The sequence below is a fragment of the Podarcis liolepis genome, assembly GCF_965112155.1.
Source record: "Podarcis liolepis genome assembly, chromosome: 10".
Taxonomy (NCBI): Eukaryota; Metazoa; Chordata; class Lepidosauria; order Squamata; family Lacertidae; genus Podarcis; species Podarcis liolepis.
In genome coordinates, this window is record NC_139562.1 from 850,906 (window position 1) to 874,706 (window position 23,801).

Consider the following 23,801-nt stretch of genomic DNA (forward strand, 5'->3'; position numbering starts at 1 on the left):
GTGAAAAAGAATAGTCCAGTAGCACCTTAGGGACCAACTAAGTTTGTTCTAGGTATAAGCTTTCGTGTGCATGCACACTTCCTCATATAGTGAAGGGTAGTAGGAGATGGTAGTAGGAGTACCTTCTGAGAAAAACCCCACCCCACCCTCCCACGATATACAAGGGTCTGGTGACATCTGTGTCAGTGTATCTGAAGACGTGCGCATGCACACAAAAGCTTTTATCTAGTTGGTCTCTAAGGTGCTACTGGACTATTTTTAATTTTTTTATTTCAAGTGTGTCAGACCAACCCGGCTACCTACCTGAATCTAGATGTCCTGGGGTGTTGGGGAGCAGTAGTTCCTTTGGTGGGAGACATGTCCTGCACCTTCTGGGGTCATTTTTCCACCCTTGGTGCCCACCCTGCACTCAGCTCTCACCTGTGGCTTCCAGAAGCTGTCAGCATGCAACAGGGGTTCAAGCAACAGCTTCAACCGGCCGGCTAAACCAGGTGAGGAAAGCTGATGGGTCTCAAATCCTTGGGGGGCTGGGGAATTCTGCTGCACCTGAAGTCAAATCCTGGTGGATGGAGAGGAGGAGAACAACCGTGAATCCCACAGTCCAGAAGGCAGATTCTGCCCGTGCGGAAGAGGAAAGTGAAGGGCAGGTGGGGCACGTCCACCTGGAGGCTTGTTATCTAGTCCCAGGGTTACCCTGACATTGAATTATATATGAATTGCAGTATTGAAATGCGCCTGCTCCCACTTCCTATTCTGATATTACTCTACTCTGCTTGTCTGTTTCTTACTTGAGTGCTGTTTTGGTTTGCTAAGTCAGGGTTTTACTGTGAGTTACATTTTTGCTATTTTTTGGGTCCTGTCATGCTTATCTGTCTTCAGTAATAAATTTCTCAGCTGATTTTTCCCCCCTGCCTCTGTGTGTTTTCTCCTACTCTACTATCTATACATCGATCATTACGGAGGAGCAAGATCTGCAACCTAAAGCCCTCATCAGCCTCGGCCCTGTGGACCTGACGGAGCATCTTCACCCCCATCGTTCAGTCCAGACAGGGAGGTCCGCCTCCGAGGGTCTTCTGCTGGTTCCCTTGCTGTTAGAAGTGAAGTTCCAGGGAACCAGGCAGAGGGCTTCCTGCCCCATGGAATGCCCTCCCTTCCGAGGGCAAGGAAGTAGGCAACCATCTGACATTTAGAAGACAGCTGTATCAGGAGGCTTTTAATTTTTGGATATTTTACTGTCTTGTATATGTACTGTAGGGACGCGGGTAGCGTTGTGGGTTAAACCCCAGAACTTAGGACTTGCTGATCAGAAGGTCGGCGGTTCAAATCCCTGCGACAGGGTGAGCTCCCGTTGCTTGGTCCCTGCTCCTGCCAACCTAGCAGTTCGAAAGCACATCAAAGAGCAAGTAGATAAATAGGTACCGCTCTGGCGGGAAGGTAAACGGCGTTTCCGTGCTCTGCTCTGATTCGCCAGAAGCGCTTAGTTCTGCTGGCCACACGACCCGGAAGCTGCATGCCGGCTCCCTCGGCCAATAAAGCGAGATGAGTGCCGCAACCCCAGAGTTTCCCGCAACTGGACCTTCAGGTCAGGGGTCCCTTTACCTTTACCTATATGTACTGTAAGCTGCCCAGAGTGGCTTGGGGAAGATACTAATAGTATAACATCTAGAGTGGTGCCTCGGGTTACAGGCGCTTCAGGTTACAGACTCTTATAACTCAGAAATACTACCTTTTGTTAAGTACTTTGCTTCAGGATGAGGACAGAAATCATGTTCCGGTGGCGCGGTGGCAGCAGCAGGCGCAATTAGCTAAAGTGGTACTTCAGGTTAAGAACAGTTTCAGATTAAGAACGGAGCTGTAGAATGAATTCAGTTCTTAACCAGAGGTACCACTGTACTATTATTATCATCTTGTGATTTTTTGTAGTTATTTTGGAATTCGTACTTCAATATTTGCTTATGAAATGTTATGGGTGGAGAAAATCACAGGGTTGCCATAAATTATAATCCCACCCACAAACTCTCATTCACATACAGTCTGTAAATTTGGGGGGGGGGGTCACACACCTCACCTGTGCTAATACTGGCAGTCTTTGGCCTGCACAGGCACACCCGGTGTGTAGAGCCTCCAGCCCCAGGCAATGTCTATTATGAAAATGGGTCCTTTGACTGGGAAGATTCATGCAGTTGCTGTCATCGGATGCTGATGGGTTGTATCTCAGCTTGTCAGTCACTCTGACATTGCCTACAAAGAATAAGAGGAACAGAAATGCTTTTGAGGTGCAACTTCTGTACCAATCCTGAGAGCCATTCCATGGACTCTGCACCCCTGTTTCTGAGGACAGGTGTACATTATCCTCATCCTCAGTGGAAAAGACAATAAAGATGGAAACCTGAGAGAGAGGAAAAGGTTTCTGGCTGCTTCCTGGGTGGGATTGCAGAAACCAAGAGCCGCTTCTGAGAAGGCCTCCCCCCTCCCCCCTCCCCTCTTCCTCTCGGGATTTCCTCTCCTCTCCAGGGGAACAATGGCTGGACTGGGCAGAATGGCTGTGTCTGGACAGGGCAGGGGTTTATGGGGTGGGAAGAGGATGGAGATTGCAGGATGGAAGGGTGGGGGGACAGAACCCCCACTTTCCAGGGATCCCTCTCTGGTCGTCTTGAAGGGATGGCCCATTCCTGGGCGGGAGGGAGAAGCCAAGGCGGCCCCTCCGGAGAGACCCCAAGGAAGGCACCATGGAGACCCCCCCAAGACTGGTCTTCCTATCTCTCCCCCCCCTGCTGCCCTTCTCTGACCCAGGGATGCTCCCCTCCCTCCCCCCATTCCTCGACCCCCTCCCTCTCTCCCGGAGTCTCCCCTGCACCCAAAGGCCCCCTTGGCTCGGGTCACCCCTCGCCCTGCGCGCCACACCTCTCCATTCGCAGCCCCCCCGACAGGAGCAAGGGAGGGACGGGGGGGTCTCTATCCAGGCGCCTCCCGCGCCCCTTAACCCTTTCTGGCCCGCTTCTCCGCGCCCCAGGGAGTCCTCGTGGGTGGGCGCCCCATCTCCGCGCCTTGGCAGCTCGCGTGCCGGGATCCAGGCCCCACGGAAGGCGCTTGGGGAGCTGGCGGGGTCTCTGGGTCCTCTTCTCCCCCCCCTATCCCCGCGACCCCTTTACCTCTTTGTCCTCGCTCCGATTCTCATTTCTTTCCTGCAACATCCACGTTGGGCGGGGATCCTCCTCTTCCCATCCTCCTCCCCTTTCCGAAAGCGCCCCCCCCCCCCAGATCTACGGGGCAGAGCGGCAATCCGGAGTGGAAGCTCCACTTGCGTGAGAAGCAGGCAGGTTGGGAGGGGGGCTCCCCGCCCCACATTTCTGGAGCAGAAACCGGATTGGAGGAGGAGGAGGAGGAGGAGGAGCAATGTATTGGGGGAGGGATTTGGGATGATGGGGGCGGGATGAGAGAAGGATGTGCCGGGAGGGGAGGGAAAGTATTGAGCGGGTGGGGGGGCGAGAAGGAGGAGTAGAAATCCCCCCCCCGTCTTCCTTCTGGGGATCAGGAGAGGGGGACGGGGCTGATCCCGACAATCCAACAGCGAAGTCACAAGATGAGTTCTGCATGGAAATCAGATCAGACTCCGAGTTCGTGTTTTGGCAACATGACAGGTCTGTCAACCGGGATGCCTGACGATTCCTGCTCGCTGCCTTTTCCTGGCCAGCCGGAGAGATCACTGGAAAGGGAGGATTTCTTGACTCCAGAATCCATCATCGCAGACCCGTTTCATTCAGGCCTAGAGATCTGCTCTTTGGACCAGTCTGCTTGGATCATGTGGATCATCAATGGATCATATCTGGATCATCACTCATGGGGGGGTAGCTCAGGAAGAATCTCCTGCTACATGACTGGGGGCGTCTGGAGGCTGGCGGGGGTCAGACAGGGCTGCTGTTTTGCTCTCTGTTCTGTTTCAGCTCAGGTTTTCCTGGCAGAAGTTCTATTTCATCAAGAAATGGGAGGATTCATTGAGGAAACGGGGCTAAGCGAAAGCATCCGTTGCAAAGAGGCAAATGTGTCTACTTTGTAACCATCCAGGGAGTTGTGTTGCAAAGGCCATTTGCAGAAAGGTTTTGATAAGGAAAATTCTGGGTTGAGAGTCTACTCAACAGCTCAGCTCATCAGGGTCCAAGTCCCCTGCAGGTCCGTGTGGTCAGTAAAAGAAGGAAATTCCAGCGAAGCAATTTGGAGCAAAACAGCAGTCAGTAGACTGAGATTCTTTATTGTTGTGCAACAGGTTCAACAACAGCGAGTGAACCCAGAGCAGGGGGCGACATTGACATTTAAAACTTTCCCACCATATCGGGGAATTCAGTTCTCACAGCATCACCAATATATCTTTTGGCAGGGCCTGCAAGACGGAGCTGTTCTGCCTGGCCTTTCGCCAAAGCACAGTCCGACCCCCCCCCCTCCTTCTGTAATCTTCATAGAACCCTAACCTGATGGTTGCCATTAATTTGATTCTGAATTGAGTCTAGAATGTATTTTAATTAAGTGACTGTGCAATTTTCTGTACACTGGGCTATTTTTACCTGTTGTTAGCCGCTCTGAGCCCGGCTTTGGCCAGGGAGGGTGGGATACAAATTATTATTATTATTATTATTATTATTATTATTACAGTGGAATGAAGATCAGATGAACTTAAGGCATTTGCAAACAACCTGGTAATAATGGTAGAAGCCCACTGGAAAGTATACCAACGGTGTTCAACAAGATTAATCAATTTGGCCAAGTCGCAGGCGTTAAATTGAATAAAAATTGAAATAAATTGTTGGTAAAAATATGAGACAACAGAAGAAAAATGAGTAGAGACAGATAGCAGAGCTGGGGATAGAAAAGATGGTGAATTTTTTTGGAGTGTGGCAGACAACAAAGAATATGAACATTTTAAAAGATCATTATTGGTAATGAAAAGTTCTGGGGTGAGAGACAACTCAACAGCCGAGCTCGTCGGGGTGCAAGTCCCCTGCAGGTCCGTGTGGTCAGTAGAAGAAGGAAGCTCCAGCAAAACAGCAGTCAGTAGACCATGATCCTTATTGTTGTGCAACAGGTCCCCACAGGAGTAAGAACCCCGAGTAAGGGGTGACCCCCCTCTTTTAAAACTTCCCACAATATCCCAGAATACACTTGGAGCAGCATCACTGAGACATCATCACTACATCACTAGCATGTCACAAAGGGGGAGGGGTCTACAAGGGTGACACAAGTCCAACATTAGGTCTCTTTATCAGGCCCCTTTCCCAACACCTCTTAAGTCCCCATCACCGGAAGAACAATAAAACTCTTGACATCTCCTTGCCCTCAGGACTGGTCTGGAGATGGGCTTTCAGAACACCTGGCTTGCTCAACTGCCTCTGCAGATGTCCATTGTTTCCCCTGGTCACTCCCTGGATGGGGGTCCGTGTCTCTGCTCTTACGCTTGGGGGATTATGGTGGGATGCCCTGTTCCTGCTGCCTGTTAGAATTCCAGCTCCGTGACTGCAGTCATGGCATTTTTGTCTATCACATGATGGTGTATGTTTTGACTCCACAGTGGGAAGTGATGGAGACTATGTTCCTGAAGTGAGACTATTGTCCTTTGTTCTCTCTCTTTGCTGTCTGATGCTAGAGAGAGAGGGAGCCGTGTTGCAGTGCTCCGTGTGTGTTTATATGTAAATAAAGTAGATTAGCCAAAATGCTGAGTTGCTGAGCTCTGTTGCGCAAACTGCAAACACTCTGCAGATCCCTAAGTGTGCCGATGTCTGTTGGCATCAGTCGCTGTGAAGCTTTTGAAACTCCCGAACGAATGACCAGGAGGGAGAGAACATGCCAGTCGGGCATGTGTCTCTACCAGGATCCTACTCGAGTGTAGGATGAGCGCTTGACACTGCCGATCTGATTTTCTGCTTCTTGGTTCATGGAGGGAGGTGGAGCCCAAATTCCCCTTTCTCTAAGGCAGTGTTTCCCAACCACTGTTCCGTGGCACACTAGTGTGCCGCGAGATGTTGCCTGGTGTGCCGCGGGAAAAATTAAAAAATGTGAAAGATTTTTTTTTTTTAAAAGTCAAATTTTTGATTGGGGCGCCGTCACTAGATAACCCCTGGGGTTCCCTCCCTCCCTCCCGCTCTGCGCCTCCCTCCTCCTCCTCCTCCTCCGGGGAGGCCCTTCCTGGCTCTCGGCCAAGGCTTGACGGCTGCCACTCACTCACTCGCTCGCCCACCCGTCCCTCCATCCCTGCACCCGGCCTCTCCCCCTCCGTCCCCGGCGCGGGGGCTGCCGGGATCCGTAGTCCCCTCGCCCTTGGGCTCCGCGCCCGCAAGGGGTGCGCGAACTACGTTTCCCAGCGTGGCCTGGCGGGCCGGGCATTTTGTTTGAAGCGCTCTTCTCCCGGCCATGGAATGAGCGCAGCGGTGGCGGCCGGGCGGGCAGGGGCTCTTCCGCGCAGACCCCGCGCAGCCTGCCTGCGCCCCCGCGGAGATTGGGCGGCAGGATGGAGCCCGGGGATCCCCGCGGAGGCGGAGCGGCGGAGGCTGCCCCCCAGGTAGGGCTGCGTCGGGGTTTTTTTATTTTTGCAATGCTGCATCCGCGTCGGAGGGGACGCATCGGACCTTGGCGGGCGTGCAAGGCAATGCATGTGAGCAGGCATTGCATGGAGTGCAGTGCAATGCAATGGCAACGCGGCGCCCTGCATGCATGCATGCAACTTCCACCGGCGCTCCGGACTTGGCAGGTGAGGGGGGTCCCCAGTGGGCGGCAGAGAGAGCCGGGAGGGCGAAGGGGAGCCGGGGGGGGGAGCAGCGCTGCTCCCCGAGCCGAGCCCGGGGGGAAACTTCGGTGTTGTTGCGCCGGGCTGCGAGTGGGTCAGGCGAGTGGCCCAAGGGAGCACCCAGGGATTGTCCTGGCCAGGTGGGGTGATTTGAACCCTGCTCTCTGCCCGGTCTTTGTCCTCATTTAGCCCCCACATGTGCATGACTGTGCATGACTGAGGTTTTCCCCCCTCGTCTTGGCTATGGTGTGAGTCTGTCCTGTTAATTAATGGGGTTCTGCCTTCGAAGAAGATGAGCCAGCCCTCAAGGAGGTGATTATGTAATTTGCTAGCAATTCATGTCCCTCCCGGCGTGACGCTGCGCGCTGACATCACGGGGCTGTAATGGTGGTGTGCCTCGAGATTTTTTTCATGAAACAAGTGTGCCTTTGCCCAAAAAAGGTTGGGAAACACTGCTCTAAGGATCAAAATGGCGTTGGAATGAGGAGAGTCAGTTAAAGTATGGATTTTCTACAAATTTATAAAGCTAGGTATCTTCCCCGAGCTGTCAAGTCGAAAGGATACATTCAGGCATAATATTTGCAACATTATCATCATGGCTTTCCCAGTAGCCAAGGCCATGTTAAAAACTAGGCTGTGGGACATAGATCTTCAGGAACTAATCTCAGCTGCGGAAAAAACATGGTCCCCTCTTTATTTTCGACTCTCTAGGGTGCAGGAATTTAACCTTAATTATTTACAATTTTTGTTTAACCCGCAAGAAAAAAGGGCTTTTTCTCTGCCTATGTTCAAGTCTAATCCTCCTAACCTCCTTTGGGGCAGGTTTGTGGGTTTGGCAGAAGGAGATAGGATCTGCCCATGCGATGCCCACCTGGTGGAAACTCTAGCTCACATGGCCCTTAAATGCAAAATCTATGATGTTATTTGCCAACAATTTTTAGACCACCTATGCATTCCAACCTGGAAACCAGAGAAGGAGGTGGTAAGCTTCTTATTCCAGGGGAGAGACCAGGAGCTCCCCAAGACAGTAGCTAAGTTCCTCTATTTGATTTTTTGTCGCCAAAGTACGCTGCAGGATCCTGCCCTTGCTGGAGAGATGAAATAGATTGCCTCTTCTTCCCTTTGGCAAATGACTGTACTGTTGAAATGGCGACGAGATCGCACTGGCCTACTTTTTCTTATTCTGATGCCAATAAAGGTTTGATGATTTGTAACATTGCAACAACTTTAAAGATGTGGGTCCCACTTGTCATTTCCATAACAGTGCAAAAAACAACAGTCACACGCAGACACACCATCATGCATGCTTGAGTAGAGCAACTCCAGGCCATGAGCCAAGTAGCAGCAGGGTAGGGGCCACATGTAGAGCCAGTCCCACGCTGAGCTCAAAAACACACACAGAGGCAGCAGGACTTCTTCAGTAATACTTTACTGAGCTTTGAAAGCATACAGTTCTCCCTGGGTCCCCAGTGAGGCACAAAAATTAGCTCCTGAGAGCAAATCCAGTTTCAGCAGTAAAAAAATACAGCATGCAGGATATCTAAGTCAGGCACACAAACCGGCAGAAGGGAGCAAGGGAGGAAAGAGGCTGGAAGGACACAGGGCAATGTGTTTTGTCATGGAATGGTCTGAAGCTGAATATTCTCCTCCCCCCCCCCCTTTCTCCTTTTTTAAATTTCAAACCCAAAAAGAAACAAAGTACAAGCATCAAATTCAAAATCCATATTCGTATTTTAACATAAGCTTATTACATAGGTAAAGGAAAAGGGACTCCTGACCATTAGGTCCAGCTGTGGATGACTCTGGGGTTGCGGCGCTCATCTCACTTTACTGGCTGAGGGAGCCGGCGTACAGCTTCCGGGTCATGTGGCCAGCATGACTAAGCCACTTCTGGTGAACCAGAGCAGCGCACGGAAACGCCGTTTACCTTCCCGCTGGAGTGGTACCTATTTATCTACTTGCACTTTGATGTGCTTTCGAACTGCTAGGTTGGCAGGAGCAGGGACCGAGAAACGGGAGCTCACCCCATCGCGGGGATTCGAACCGCTGACCTTCTGATTGGCAAGTCCTACGCTCTGTGGTTTAACCCACAGCGCCACCCGCATCCCTAAGCCTATTACATAGATTACCTAAATTAAAATATACATAATCACTCTAGGCTTCCTTTTGCTATATGTAAATGAAACACAGTTTTAAAAATTATATTATAAATAATATTATAGATTCCCACAGGCCCCCCACTCCCCTTCACCCCTGTGTGATCACAGTATTTTACTTCTTCCATCTTGTTGTGTTGTTATAGTTTAATAATTATTCAATTAATTCTATTGCTCTTTTCTTGCTTACCCCTGCATGTTTTACCCATTATCTATTCCTATTTCAATTCCGGAACAATATTTTTTCATGTATTCCTTCACACCATCCCACTCCTTGATTATTCTCTGATTTGAGTGGCCTCCAATAAGTGCCGTCAATTTTGCCATTTCTACAAACTCGCAGTTTGTTTTGCCATTCTAATAATGATGAGTTTTCTCCCCCTTCCAGTTCTTTGCGATCAGTATTCTGGCCGCTGCAGTTGCGTAAAGGAATACATTTTTCTTCTCTCTGGGGATGTCATTAGATATTAGGCCTAACAAAAAGCCTCTGGTAAACGAAATCTTAAATCATTTTTTCCATTTCTCAAAGCAATCAACTTTGCCTATTATCGTTAGCATTTGAAAAAGAAACATTAACTTTGGCAGGATATTCATTTTAATCACTGATATTCACCTCCTTATTGATAACTTTAACCTTTACCAAATCTCTAATTGATTTTTAATTTCTTTCCAGGTCTTATTATAATTATCTTCAAACAAATTGGTATTTTTCATTGCTCCAAATTCTTTTTGCTCTGTTTGTCCATATTCTTAACCACCACCTTAGTTTTTTCTTTCTTTATCCTAAATCCTGCCACCTTGCCAAATTCCTCCATCTTTCTCAGCAACTTGCTTACACTTCCTGTTGGTTCTTCTATCTTTACAATCATATCATCGGCAAGTGCTCTTATTCTATATTCGACTCTTCCTAGTGTTATACCTCTAATCTCCTCCTCTGACCTGATAACTTGATTTAGTACCTCCAATATTAAAACAAATAACAAGGGAGATAGGGGACACCCTTGTCTTGTCCCCCTTTCTATTTTAAAGTATTCAGTCATCTCCCCATTCATTATTAAATTTACCTTTTGGTCTTGATAAATTGCTCTTAATCCAGTTGATATCCTTGTTCCCACTTCCATCTTTTCAATTATCTTCTCCACAAACCTCCAGGATACCTTATCAAAGGCTTTCTCAGCACCCACAAAAACAGATGCAGCCTTCTTCCCTGGGTTCCAGTCAAGATATTCAATAGCATCAATCACAAGTCTCACATTATTGCTCATCTTCCTTCCCGGTAAGAATCCTGTCTGATCTTGGCTAATGACTTCGTTCAACACTGTTTTTAATCTCTGGGCCAATATGTCCGCATATATCTTGTAGTCAATATTAAGTAAAGATATTGGTCTATCATTATTTATATTCTCTTTGTTCTTGTCTTGTTTAGGGTTTACTGTTATATGTGCTAATTGCCATGACTCCGGGATTCTTCCTTCCGCCATTATTTTATTTATGAGTACTTTCAGCGGAGTAGCCACTACTTCCTCCATATATTTTTTTTAATGCAAGGCGGTAAGGGCATCCGGGCCCAGCGACTTCCACAACTTCGCTTTGGAAATAGCCTCCTGTACTTCCATCATAGAAACTGGGGCATTTAGATATGCATTTTTTTCCCTATTCCCACTCTGGGTAAGTCTTTCCCCTGCAGATAATTTTTTATATCTTCTTCTGTTTCCTTGCCTATATTACATAAATTTTTGAAGTGGTTGATAAAACACTTGTTTATTTCTTCTCGTTTTCTCGCCGTCTTTGATTTTATCTATTAATCTCTCTTTCTGTCTCTTCTTCAGTTGCCATGCCAGTATTTTGCTGGGCCTATTTGCAAATTCAAAGGATCTCTGTTTCATCCATTTTATGTTATTTTGGATTTCAATGCTTAACAACTACGAGAATTGTGTTTGTAATAACTTGATTTTTGGTGCTACCTTTTTATTTTTTGGTTCCTTCGCTAGTATTTTTTCATTGCTCGCTATTTCTTCTCTTAACTGCTCTAAGTTCCTCTCATAAGCTCTCTTTCCCCCTGCATTTTGCTGTATATAGAAGCCTCTAAGAAATGCTTTACTGGCATCCCAAATTATTCTTATATCAGTGTCTTGTGATTTATTGATTTCAAAGAATTATTTCAACAATTCTTGTGCTTTAATCACCAGATTTTCATTGTTTAATAAATTCTCATTTAATCACCATCTTTTATTACCCTTTTGTTTATTTTCTAATTCTAATATCACTGGATTATGATCTGTTATTGTCCTTGGGTGAATCTCTGTTTATTAAATTTTTTTATTATTAAACTATTTGCGATCTAGATTGCATAAATTCTCCCTGATGATTGTTAGGCTTCTGAAAAGTGTGTGAACTGTTTCTCCAGTGGATTTTTCTCTCTCCATGCATCCCTTAGGTTTAAGCTGTCCACCATTTGAAAAAATGTATGTGGTAGTCTCTCTTTTCTAGATATTCTGTCCCTTTCTGTCCCGTCCATTTCTAATGAAGGGACTCCATTGAGCTCCCCCACCTTAAGGGGGGAATCCATTCTCAGGCCAATCAGCTTTCCTCAGAAGAGGAGCTGGAGGGGGGAAAGTCATCCCCTTCGTTTCCAGTGGTCTCAGAAGGAGGGAGAGACACAGACACAGAGCAGATTAGAGAGGAATTACCTAGCTACAAGAAAATGACAAGAGAAACAGACTCAGCTGGCCCTGAAGCAGGAAGACAGATTTCCTCTGAGTTCATTGCCGTGAAGAAGAGTGGACTCTGAGAGGAAGATGTCCCACACTCCATACATCTAAATGGGTTCTCCCACTTGAATGTCTGATATTTCTTAAACATTACATTATAGCTAAAGCACTTTCTGCAATCCTTCCATTTAAAGTTATTGATGGTATGTAGGGTGTCAACTGTTAAAGTTCTTCCTGGCCACGAGTCTGTTGATGTAGGACTGAGCCTCAATATACTTTCCTGACGTTTATGTGGTTTGTCTTTTGTGTGAGTTTGTTGATGTATATCAAGGGATCCACTCTGACTGAAGCTCCTTCCACATGCCATGCATTTAAATGGTTTCTTCCCAGTGTGTCTGCTGATGTTTTCTAAGATTTCCACTTTGATTGAAGCTTTTTCCGCACTTCATGCATTTAAATGGTTTCTCCCCTATGTGAGTCCGCTGGTGTAATTTAAGGTCTCCATTCTGACTGAAGCTCTTTCCGCACTCAATGCATTTAAATGGTTTTTCCCCCTGTGTGAGTCCGTTGATGTCTTCTAAGCATTGCATTGAAACTGAAGCACTTCCCACACTCCACACATTTATATGGTTTCTCCCCTGTGTGAGCCCATTGATGTATATTGAGGTGTCCACTCTGACTGAAGCTCTTTCCACACTCCATACATTTATATGGTTTCTCTCCTGTGTAAATCTGTTGATGTCTTCTGAGGGTTGCAATGAAACTGAATCGATTCCCACATTCCATGCATTCTTATGGTTTCTCCCCTGTGTGTGTCCATTGATGTGTTTTAAGGTCTCCATTCTGACTGAAGCTCTTTCCGCACTCAATACATTTAAATGGTTTCCCCCCTGCCTGTGTGAGTCAGTTGATGTCTTCTAAGGCCTGAATCGTAACTGAAGCTCTTTCCGCATTCCATGCATTTATATGGTTTCTCCCCTGTGTGAATCCGTTGATGTTTTTTAAGGTCTGCATTCTGACTGAAGCTCTTTCCACACTCCCTGCATTCATATGGTTTCTCCCCTGTGTGAGTCCGTTGATGTATTCTAAGGGCTCCATTTTTACTAAAGCTCTTTCCACACTCCATGCATTTAAATGGTTTCTCCCCTGTGTGAGTCCGTTGATGATTTCTAAGGTGTGCACTCTGACTGAAGCTCTTTCCACACTCCATACATTTATATGGTTTCTCCCCTGTGTGAATCCGTTGATGTCTTCTAAGGCTTCCACTATCACTAAAACTCTTTCCACACTCCATACATTTAAATGGTGTCTCCCCTGTGTGAGTCCGTTGATGCATATTGCGGTGTCCACTATGACTGAAGCTCTTTCCACACTCCCTGCATTCATATGGTTTCTCCCCTGTGTGAGTCCGTTGATGTATTCTAAGGGCTCCATTTTTACTAAAGCTCTTTCCACACTCCATGCATTTAAATGGTTTCTCCCCTGTGTGAGTCCGTTGATGATTTCTAAGGTGTGCACTCTGACTGAAGCTCTTCCCACACTCCCTGCATTCATATGGTTTCTCCCCTGTGTGAGTCTGGTGATGTTTACTGAGGTTTCCACTCTTACTGAAGCTCTTTCCACACTCCATACATTTATATGGCTTTTCACCCGTGTGAGTCCGTAGATGTGAACTTAAATGTCCACTCCGACTGAAGCTCTTTCCACACTCCATACATTTATATGGTTTCTCCCCTGTGTGAATCTGTTGATGTCTTCTAAGGCTTCCACTATCACTAAAGCTCTTTCCGCACTCCATACATTTAAATGGTGTCTCCCCTGTGTGAGTCCGTTTATGCATATTGCGGTTTCCACTCTGACTGAAGCTCTTTCCACACTCCATACATTTATATGGTTTTTCACCAGTGTGAGTTCGCTGGTGTAATTTAAGGTCTGCATTCTGACTGAAGCTCTTTCCACACTCCCTGCATTCATATGGTTTCTCCCCTGTGTGAGTCTGGTGATGTTTACTGAGGTGTCCACTCTTACTGAAGCTCTTTCCACACTCCATACATTTATATGGTTTTTCACCCGTGTGAGTCCGTAGATGTGAGCTTAAATGTCCACTCCGACTGAAGCTTTTTCCACACTCCATGCATTTAAATGGTTTTTCCCCTGTGAGTCCGCTGGTGTATATTGAGGAGTCCTCTTAGACTGAAGTTCTTCTCACACTCCCTGCATTGGAATCCTTTCTTGTCCATGTGAGTCCGCTGATGTGTTCTAAGTGTTCTACTATCAGTGAAACTTTTCCCACTCTCCATACCTTTAAATGTTTTCTCCCCTCGTGGAGTCATTGATGTGAGCTATGTGTGCTCATTCAATGAAGCATATCCCACATTTCACACATTTTAATTTCTATTCCTAATGAAACGAAAGGTGCCCCATTCCTTGGAATTCTGAATGTCTTCTCCATCACCTTCTTCAGAGTGGGAGGAAAGGAAATCCTGTTTGGGTTTCAAGGAAGAGAACAAAGGGAAAGAGAACACATCAAGCGCCATTAGCCCCTTCTCTTATTTCAACATCTCCTACATTCTCCCATGTCCTACCCATGTTCCCAATTTTTTGGAAATGAAAAAGCAATGTCATCAAATGAGAGTAATGCATCACCACCTTTCATAATCCTCAATCATCGTTAATAAAGCAGCATGATCTTGGAATACAGCCTTTTCAAATCAATTGTTTCCTCACAGGAAAGGCAGCTGCTCTCTGTCCATGAACAGGCCCTCTCTTTCTCTGGCCCATCGTTCCTTTGGACATTCCCCATCCTCTGCATCATAATCCTCCATCCACCGCTAAATGTTTATGAATCACCTGCACAGTCCCATTGGCCACAGGAGGTCCATGTGGACTATTATGTGAGACCCTGGTCTACATCTTTTCCAGGGACTGTGATCTGGGTCAGTCAGAGAATTAGTGACAAGGTTTGGTGTTGGGGTCAGCTGAATGGGTGCTCAGGGAAGCTCTTATTCTTGGAGATGGACCTCCCTCTACATGCCTCACATTGCAGTGAGAGAGCAGGAGAAGCAGAAGGAAAGAAGATGGCAAATGGGAATCCCAATGGTTCTTTATAATGATGATGTGCTGCCTGATCTCAAGCCCCTCTTCTGACAGAAGGCTACCCTAATCTGGCACTGACAAAGCTGGATATTCAAGGCAAAGGGAGAACTGTACTTATCCCTTCATCCTTGAATATGTAGTGTTGATTTATTGATGGACTGATGTTGTGATATTTCCAGAGACGTGAATTTATTCCTTATCTGTCTCAAATATCTGGGTACCTTTGGTGGGGGTCATGTCATGCACCTTATGGGGTAATTTATCCACCATTGGTCCCCACCCTGCACTCAGCTCTCACCTGTGGCTTCCAGAAGCTGTCAGCATGCAACAGGGGCCACAATCCCAGGAATCGCTTCAACCGGCCGACAAAACCAGGTGAGGATAGTTGATGGGTCTCAAATCCTTGGTGGGTTGGGGATTTCTGCTGCAGGTGAAGGCAGGCCCTGGTGGATAGAGAGGATGAGAACAACAGTGAATCCCACAGTCAAAAAGGCAGATTCTGCCCATTCTGCAGAGGAAAGTGAAGGGCCGATGGGATCGTCAACCGGGGAAGGAAGCCCATCGAGAAGGAAAACTCTGCTCCTAAACTTTCACTACCTCTTGAGCTATGTTCAGGAGAAGAAAAGGCTATGGAGGAAAACCTACACAAATCCAGAGTGGAGTCTCTAAGATGGTTGGATGGTGTCTTGCACATCTTCTTCATTCAACTCCTGCAGCCAAGCTGGTGCCAAACGTACTGCTCTGCTTTCCTTGGGACCATATCAGCCGGGCTGAGAAGGGGGTCTGGTTGTCTAGGCAGCCCAGGACCCCCAAACCCACTGCCCAGGCTGGCAGTGCTACAAACACAGCAGTTTCAAGGGGGGAGATGGGCTCAGAGCTGTGTATCAAAGTCTCTCCAATGTGGAACAAGGGAAACAGAAACAAAATTTACATCAAAAAGGTAAAGGTAAAGAGACCACTGACTATTAGGTCCAGTCGTGGCCGACTCTGGGGTTGCGGAACTCATCTCGCTTTATTGGCCGAGGGAGCCAGCGGCATACAGCTTCCGAGTCATGTGGCCAGCATGACTGAGCCGCTTCTGGCGAACCAGAGCAGCGCATGGAAACGCCGTTTACCTTCCTGCTGGAGAGGTACCTATTTATCTACTTGCACTTTGACGTTCTTTCGAACTGCTAGGTGGGCAGGAGCAGGGACCGAGCAATGGGAGCTCACCGCATCACGGGGATTCGAACCGCCAACCTTCTGATTGGCAAGTCCTAGGCTCTGTGGTTTAACCCACAGCACTACCCGCATCATACGGCACTGTAAAAGTATTCAAAATATTTGTTTTTCGAAGAAAATACCACAATGTATCCGGTGGCCCCTTGAAAGCTAAAGAAAGTATTGTGGCGGAAGCTTTTGGGGGTGCAGGACGAGGAAATCTCCTGCCGCCATGATCCTTCCAGTGGGGATTCAGGCCTCATCATGGGACTGAAATTGCCCTGGTTGTGCTGGTTGATGATCTCCAACGGGCCAGAGGCTGAGGGGGAAGCTCTTTCCTGGTTCTGCTGGTTCTCTCAGCGGCTTTGGAGACCTTTGGCCATGGTGTCCTTCTGGACCCTCTAGGGGAGCTGTGGGCCCTGTTATGCAGTGCTTCCCCCTCCTTCCTCCTGGGCCATGTGCAGAAAGTGGTGTTGGGGAATGAGTGTTCAGACCCCTGGATGCTTACTTGTGGGCTGCCCCAGGGCTCCATCCTCTCCCCTATGCTTTTTACTATCTATATGCAGCCACTGGGAGAGATCATCAGGGGGTTTGGGTTGCGTGTTCACCAGTATGTGGATGATGCCCAGCTCTTCTTCTCTTTTAGATTGGAACTAGTGAAGATGGTGAATGCCATGTGTGGCTGTCTGTAGGTGGTTGGAGGATGGATGGCGGGTAACACATTGAGGTTGAATCCTGACAAGACAGAAATGCTGTCCCTGGGGGTGGATTGGGGCATTCCTGGTCCTGATGGGATAACTGTGCCACTGAAGGACCAGGTGTGCAGCCTGGGGGTCATTTTGGACTCCCAGCTGTCCATGGAGGCACAGATCAATTCTGTGTCCAGGGCAGCTGTCTGGCAGCTCCATCTGGTACACAGGATGAGACCCAAGTAGCCTGCAGACTGTCTGGCCAGAGTGGTGCATGCTCTGGTTATCTCCTGCTTGGAGTACTGCCATCTGCTCTACATGGGGCTACCTTTGAAGGTGACTCTGAAACTGCAACTAATCCAGAATGGGGGAGCTAGACTAGTTACTGGGAGCAGCCACTGAGACCACATAACACTATTTCTAAAGTATATTCCCTGGCTCCCAGCACATTTCCGAGCACAATTCAAATGGTTGGGGCTGACTTTTAAAGTGTCTGTGGGATGTGAAACACAAGAGCAGTCAAGTACAACATCCCTAGAGTGGACATTAAAGGGGATGTCTGGACCAGCCAGTCGGAACTTCCAGTTTCTCCTAGGCTGGGAGAGACTTCTTCTGCATGGGACTAGAGGTGGGTGCGACCTCACCTGCCCAGGCAACAAAAGAGCAGGACTGGTCAGCCACTCTCTCTCTGACTACATTCGTCAAAGAAGCAACATCTGCTTAGCCTAAGATGCTTTCTTGGGCTGTCTCCTTATGGGATAGTATCCAGGAGTATGTAACTTTTGTAACTTAAGTCTGCCTTCTGGGATCCATTTGTGAACAGAATGTGTGAGTAAACTCTTTTTATACTTTTATAGAAGACTGTGTCGTGTCTTATCGTTTTATGTGGGACTAAAGGGGAAATTACCAAGGAAACTTATTTTAGAGGCTTTAGCGAGCCTGAGCAAACGCATCCGCTGTAAGTTTAAAAGGGGGAATGTTACTCTGCTAAATTGTACAATTTGTTAACACAAGTTGGAAAGGATATAATCAAACAATATATCCTCTCCTGCATTCCTGAACATTCCCAGTGTCATGGTTGCATTTTTCAGGCATAGAAAAGTACGGATGTAATGTATAGCGATAATTCCTAACCTATTTATTCAAGAAGGTTCTGGTAGTTTTACTCTGCATGATTCAAAGCTGGTGTTTTCTTTAGATCATGGGGAGGCAAACTAAGGCCTGGGGGTATAAATGTGATGCAGTTTTTAAAAGTTATTTTGGAGCTCGTACTGCTATATCAGCTCATAAAATGTTATGGGTGGAGAAAATCACAGGGTTGCCGTAAACTATAATCCCCCCCAGGAAATCTCATTCATCTACAGTCTGTAAATTTGGGGAGGTCACACACCTCACCTGTGCTAATACTGGCAGTATTTGGCCTGCACAGGCACACCCGGTGTGTAGAGCCTCCAGCCCCAAGCACATGAAAATGGGTCCTTTGACTGGGAAGATTCATGTAGTCGTTGTCGTCGGATGCTGAAGGATTGTATCTCAGCTTGTCAGTCACTCTGACACTGCCTACAAAGAATAAGAGGAACAGAAATGCTTTTGAGGTGCAACTTCTGTATCAATCCTGAGAGCCATTCCATGGACTCTGCACCCCTGTTTCTGATGACAGGTGTACATTATCCTCATCCTCAAGAAAGGACAATTAAAGATGGAAGCCTGAGAGAGAGGAAAAGGCTTGTGGCTGCTTCCTGGGTGGGATGGCGGAAACCAAGAGCCGCTTCTGAGAAGGCCTCCCCCCTCCCCTCTTCCTCTCGGGATTTCCTCTCCTCTCCAGGGGACCAGTGGTTGGACTGGGCAGAAGCGCTGTGTCTGGACAGGGCAATGGGCTTATGGGGTGGGAAGAGGATGGAGACTGCAGGAAGGAAGGGGTGGGGGGACTGGACCCCCCACTTTCCAGGGATCCCTCTCTGGTCACCTTGAAGGGGGGGCATTCCTGGCAGGAGGGAGAAGCCAAGGCGTCACCTCTGGAGAGTCATCGTGGGCGTCATGATGGAGACGCCCTACCCAGACTGTCCTTCCTTCCTATCTCTCTCCCTCCCCCCCCCAATGCTGCCCTTCCCTGTCCCAGGGATGCTCCCCTCCCTCCCGCCACTTCCTTGACCCCCTCCCTCTCTCCTGAGTCTACCCTGCATCCAGAGGCTCCCTTGGCTCTGCTCACCCCACACCCTGCGCCCCCATCTCTCCAGCTGGAGGCGCCCCCCCAAGACAAGCAGGGGAGGGACAGGGGTCTCTATCCCTCCTGCCCGTCGTGGCCCAACTCTCTCTGCGCGGAGCCCCCAGCGCTCCGGGGATGCCTGCACGGGGGACACGGGGCGATGGGGTCCTCATGGGGACTCCCTGGGTGGGGGTCCCATTCCCGCCCCTGTCAAGGCGCCTAAGGGGCCGGGAAAAGCCCCCTTCGCAGCACGCGTGCAGGGATCCAGGCCCTGCCGACGAGGCCCACGGAAGGCGCTTGGGGGAGCTGGAGGGGTCTCTGGGTCCTCTTCTCTCTCCGCCCCCCCCCCGCAACCTCTTTACCTCTTTGTCCTCGCTCCCGATTCTCCTTTCCTTTCCTGCAACATCCACGTTGGGCGGGGATCCTCCTTTGCCCGTCCTCCTCCCCTTTCCGAAAGCGCCCCCCCCCCTAGATCTACGGGGCAGAGCAGCAATCCGGAGTGGAAGCTGTACTTGCGAGAGAAGCAGGGCAGGTTGGGAGGGGGGCTCCCCCCCTCATTTCCGGAGCGAAGCCGGATTGGAGGAAGGAGGAGGAGGAGGAGGAGGAGCAGCAGCAGCAATGTATTGGGGGCGGGATCTGAGATTGTGTGGGCGGGATGAGAGAAGGATGTGCCGGGAGGGGAGGGAAAGAATTGGGGGGGGGGGAGGAAGGTTTTCCCTTATCCTTCTGGATCAGGAGAGCGGGGGAGGGGCTGATCCCGACAATCCAACAGCGAAGTCACAAAATGAGTTCTGCATGGAAATCAGATCAGACTCCGAGTTCGTGTTTTGGCATCATGACAAGTCTGTCTGTCCGTCGGGATGCCTGAGGATTCCTGCTCGCTGCCTTTTCCTGGCCAGCCTGAGAGATCACTGGAAAGGGCGGATTTCTTGACTCCAGAATCCATCATCGCAGACCCGTTTCATTCAGGCCTAGAGATCTACTCTTTGGACAAGCCTGCTTGGATCATGTGGATCATCAATGGATCATATGAATCATCACTGGATCATCCATGATGTCATACCCGTCTCACGTGGGGGGGGGGCCCTCAGGAAGAATCTCCTGCCACGTGACGGGGGTCAGACAGGGCTGCTGTTTTGCTCTCCTTACTATTTCAGCTCAGGTTTTCCTGGCAGAAGTTACATTTCATCAAGAAATGGGTGGATTCATTGAGGAAACGGGGCTACGTTGCAAAGAGGCAAATGTGTATACTTTGTTACCACCCAGTGAGTTGTGTTGCAAAGGCCATTTGCAGAAAGGCTCCTATTGTATCACCTGCGGCTACATGCCGGAGTTTTGGTCTTTTTGCGGAAATGTGTCTGTGTAAATGCGCTCATCCTCGTGCATTTATAATGGCAAGACATTAAATCCCATGAGATCCACAAGCACCAGAACCATAAGCCCACATAGGAGTCCAAAAGCACAGAACGAAGCAGCCCTATCAAAAGCTGGGTGTCGAACAACAACAACATGTACAACAAGAACAAGAACATTGTCTCTGGGCAGCTTCCCAAAGAATAGAAGAAAATATAACCCAACATAAAACATTAAAAGCTTCCCGATACGGAGCTGCTTTCAGGCGTTTATGGAAGTTTATCTCCATGACATCTGGTGGGAGGGTGTTCCACAGGGCAGTCACGACAACGCAGAAGGCCCTCTGTAACCTCACTTCACGCAATGAGGGACCTGCCAGAAGACCCTCAGAGCTGGACCTCAGTGTCCGCGCTGAACGATGGGGGTGGAGACGCTCCTTCCCTTCTACTGGGCTGAGACCATTTAGGGCTTTCAAGGTCAGCACCAACACTTTGAATGGTGATCAGAAACAGACCGGGAGCCAGTGAAGATTTCTTAGGACCCTTGTTCAGGGGCCAGCTGTTAGGGGGCCTTTCAGCTGCTGTCCAAAACTGAATGTATCCCTTGCCGGAAGTAATCCATAAGCCTCTCCTCCTCCGCCTTCTCGGGATGCTATTGGTGCGCGATGCTCCGGCTCTCGAGAGAGGGAAAGTCGTGAGTTGGGTGCGCTCGGCTTACCAAGGGTTAAACGGAAACGAGCTAGATTCCTGGAGAGGAAAGTAAGAGGGGGGGCAGGGTCCTCCAGAGCGAAAGCCCAACCCCTCCCTTTCCTGCAAGAAGTCGGGTGTGTGGGGGTCCCGTTGGTTCGGCTCTGCAGAGGCTGCCTGGGGGCGCCTGCTGGGATCCGGTGAGTCTCCTCTCTCCCAGGATAGGGCCCATGGGGAGAGCGGGGGTCCCAGTGCTGCATGGCGAGAGGGGGGGTAAGTCAGGGCACGGAGGGTCGCAGGAGGGCGGCAGCTCTGCTCTTCCTTTCCATGGATGCGCTGCTGGCCCCTTGGATCCAGGAGTGGGGAAATGCATGCAAATAAAGCCCATTCAGATGTATGGTTGTTGTTTAGTCGTTCAGTCGTGTCCGACTCTTCGTGACCCCCTGGAACAGAGCACGCCAGGCACTTCTGTCTTCCACTGCCTTATCTCCTCCTGGCACGTGAGTATTATTGGCCATACCTAGGAGTCCCTTAGGAGTCCTAAGGGACGGGGGTGGCACTGTGGGTTAAACCACTGAGCCTAGGACTTGCTGATCAGAAGGTTGGCGGTTCGAAGCCCCGCGATGGGGTGACCTCCCATCCCTCCCGTTGCTCGGTCCCTGCTCCTGCCAACCTAGCAGTTCGAAAGCATGTCCAAGTGCAAGTAGATAAATAGGTACCGCTCCAGCGGGAAAGTGAAGGGTGTTTCCGTGTGCTGCTATGGTTCGCCAGAAGCAGCTTAGTAGTCAGAAGCTACTTTGATACGGCAGACTGCAGAAGAAGCCAAGGAAAAGGCAGTTGTTGTGGAACGTAAAATTACACAATTGGAAAAAGAGAGTGTACCAGTTCTACAGAGGCAACTTGAGGATCATAGGTTGACGCTTTCTATGATTGAGCTTAAGGAAAAACAGACGAATTTGAGGATCAGAGCTCTACCTGAATTGGAGGATAGTTTAATAGATTTTCTCACGCAGGAGCTTGTGGATTTCTGGGACCTGGATTTGGAGCAGGAGTGCTTTGAAATTGTGAGAGCCTTTAGACTAGGAAGAGGAGGGAAGAAAGAGAAGAATAGAATAAGAGACTGTTTGATTACCCTCCGAACTAAAGAAGAGAGAGATAAAATTTTGGGCTGGCATTACCTGAAGCCTCTGGAAGTATTACAGTCAAGAGTGGAAATTTTTAAAGACATCCCGAAATATATTTTGGATCTTAGGTCAAATTACAGTGACTTGGTTGCCCTGCTGAGAAAGAACAAAATCAACTTTAGGTGGGAATTTCCCCAAGGTCTATCCTTCAGTTTCAAAGGAGGGGAAATAAAAATAAGATCAGTAGAAGATAAAGTTAAATTTTTGAATAACTACGAAGAAGACCTACAGAAGGAACTTGGAAAAGAGTCAAGAGCATCGGACAGAAGATCACCAGACAGAGGACTTGAACAAAAAGCATTGGACAAAAGATCACCAAAAAGAGGAATACTGGACATAGCAAAACTATGTTTTGGACTGGACAACTCAGAGAATGTGATACCAACACCACCAACAGAAGAAAAGCAAGCAGTGGGTGCAGTTGGAGGAAAATCAGAGTAATTACATCATGGCATTGCAAATATTAAGTTGGAATGTTAATGGACTGAACTCCCCCGAAAAAAGGCGCAGAGTCTTTCATTTATTGAAAAAGGAACAATTGGACTTGATTTGTCTACAAGAAACACATGTGATAAGGCTACACAGGAAGATATTGAGTAATAAAAGACTGGGCCTTGAATTTGTTTCATCAGATAAAGTTAAAAAAAGAGGAGTTGTCCTATATGCAAAGCAGAGCCTATCACCAAAATTTATATTTAAAGATGATCAAGGAAGATTTATTGCAATTGAAATCCAATCACAAGGAGAGAAATTTTTGATAGTAGGCATTTATGCACCAAATGAAGGAAAAGCGGAATTTTTTAAGAAGCTACATGAGACTTTGATGGACTATTTGGATTACAATATGATTTTGATGGGAGATATGAATGGAGTGGTGTCTATAAATATGGACAAGGCACAGAGACAGGTACTTACCAAAGATGGTAGACTACCAAAAACCTTTTTTGACATGACTGAAAATATGGATTTAGTTGACATCTGGAGAATGAAGAACCCTCTAGGAAGAGAGGGAACTTTCTTCTCGCAGGCTAAATATTTCTAAATCTTTGAGTACATCTCTTATTCATTCATTTTTTTACTTTTTTTTCGTTAACGAAGTACACTAAAGACAGAAAGAGTGGACGCACACACACAAGGGAGGAGGGGCAATGGGAAAGAAAGGGGAATAGGAAAAATATCCTTTCAGTGTTCAGAATATCTTTGACTAACACAGCTCTTACCTATCTTTAAACTACAAATTCATTTCACGAAAATCTTATACATGAACTCAAGGCTAACCACGGGTCTCCCTGCCCGAAACTTCAGCCACGGGTCTCCCTGCCCAAGAAACTTCAGCCACGGGTCTCCCTGCCCGAAACTTCAGCCACGGGTCTCCCTGCCCAAGAAACTTCAGCCACGGGTCTCCCTGCCCGAGAAACTTCTGCCACGGGTCTCCCTGCCCGAGAAAAACTTCAGCCACGGGTCTCCCTGCCCAAGAAACTTCTGCCACGGGTCTCCCTGCCCAAGAAAAACTTCAGCCACGGGTCTCCCTGCCCAAGAAAAACTTCAGCCACGGGTCTCCCTGCCCGAGAAACTTCAAAATTCCTTTACCTCAGTGCTGTTTTACAAAGCTAGCCCTAGTGTGGGGCCCCAATTTGTGAACCACCCCTTCTACCCTCCACGACAGCCTCCTGCCTAGCCTTTGAGACTAAGTTCGGGCTCCCTACTGAACGCCTGCGCTGTGCAGTGCCAGATCGGGGTCCGAGAAA

The 23,801-nt window shown here is 48.3% G+C and overlaps 3 protein-coding genes across 6 annotated transcripts in view; all 3 read right to left on the minus strand.

Moving 5' to 3' along the window:
* The window catches only part of LOC310686837 (uncharacterized protein), a 225,745-nt gene extending 223,504 nt beyond the window's left edge, over positions 1-2,241 (minus strand). For all 3 annotated transcript variants that reach the window (XM_083461176.1, XM_083461177.1, XM_083461178.1), the window contains exon 1: positions 2,069-2,241. The gene's annotated coding sequence lies outside the window, so the exon portion shown is untranslated. The remainder of the gene's footprint in view (positions 1-2,068) is intronic.
* LOC310686879 (uncharacterized protein) overlaps positions 1-15,004 on the minus strand; it is a 34,182-nt gene extending 19,178 nt beyond the window's left edge. The window contains exon 1 of one of the 2 annotated variants that reach the window (XM_083461345.1): positions 14,982-15,004. The gene's annotated coding sequence lies outside the window, so the exon portion shown is untranslated. Of the gene's footprint in view, positions 1-420; positions 1,165-14,981 lie in introns of those variants that run through there. The other variant, XM_083461344.1, reaches the window with a different exon arrangement.
* Positions 11,234-19,296, minus strand: LOC310686928 (uncharacterized protein). The gene is made up of 2 exons (XM_083461475.1): positions 19,193-19,296; positions 11,234-14,122 (listed from the first exon to the last, which is right to left on the minus strand). Exon 2 carries the CDS (start codon positions 13,771-13,773, stop codon positions 12,514-12,516), a length of 1,260 nt encoding a protein of 419 aa, XP_083317601.1. The 5' UTR covers positions 13,774-14,122; positions 19,193-19,296; the 3' UTR covers positions 11,234-12,513.
* Between the last annotated feature and the right edge of the window lie 4,505 nt (positions 19,297-23,801).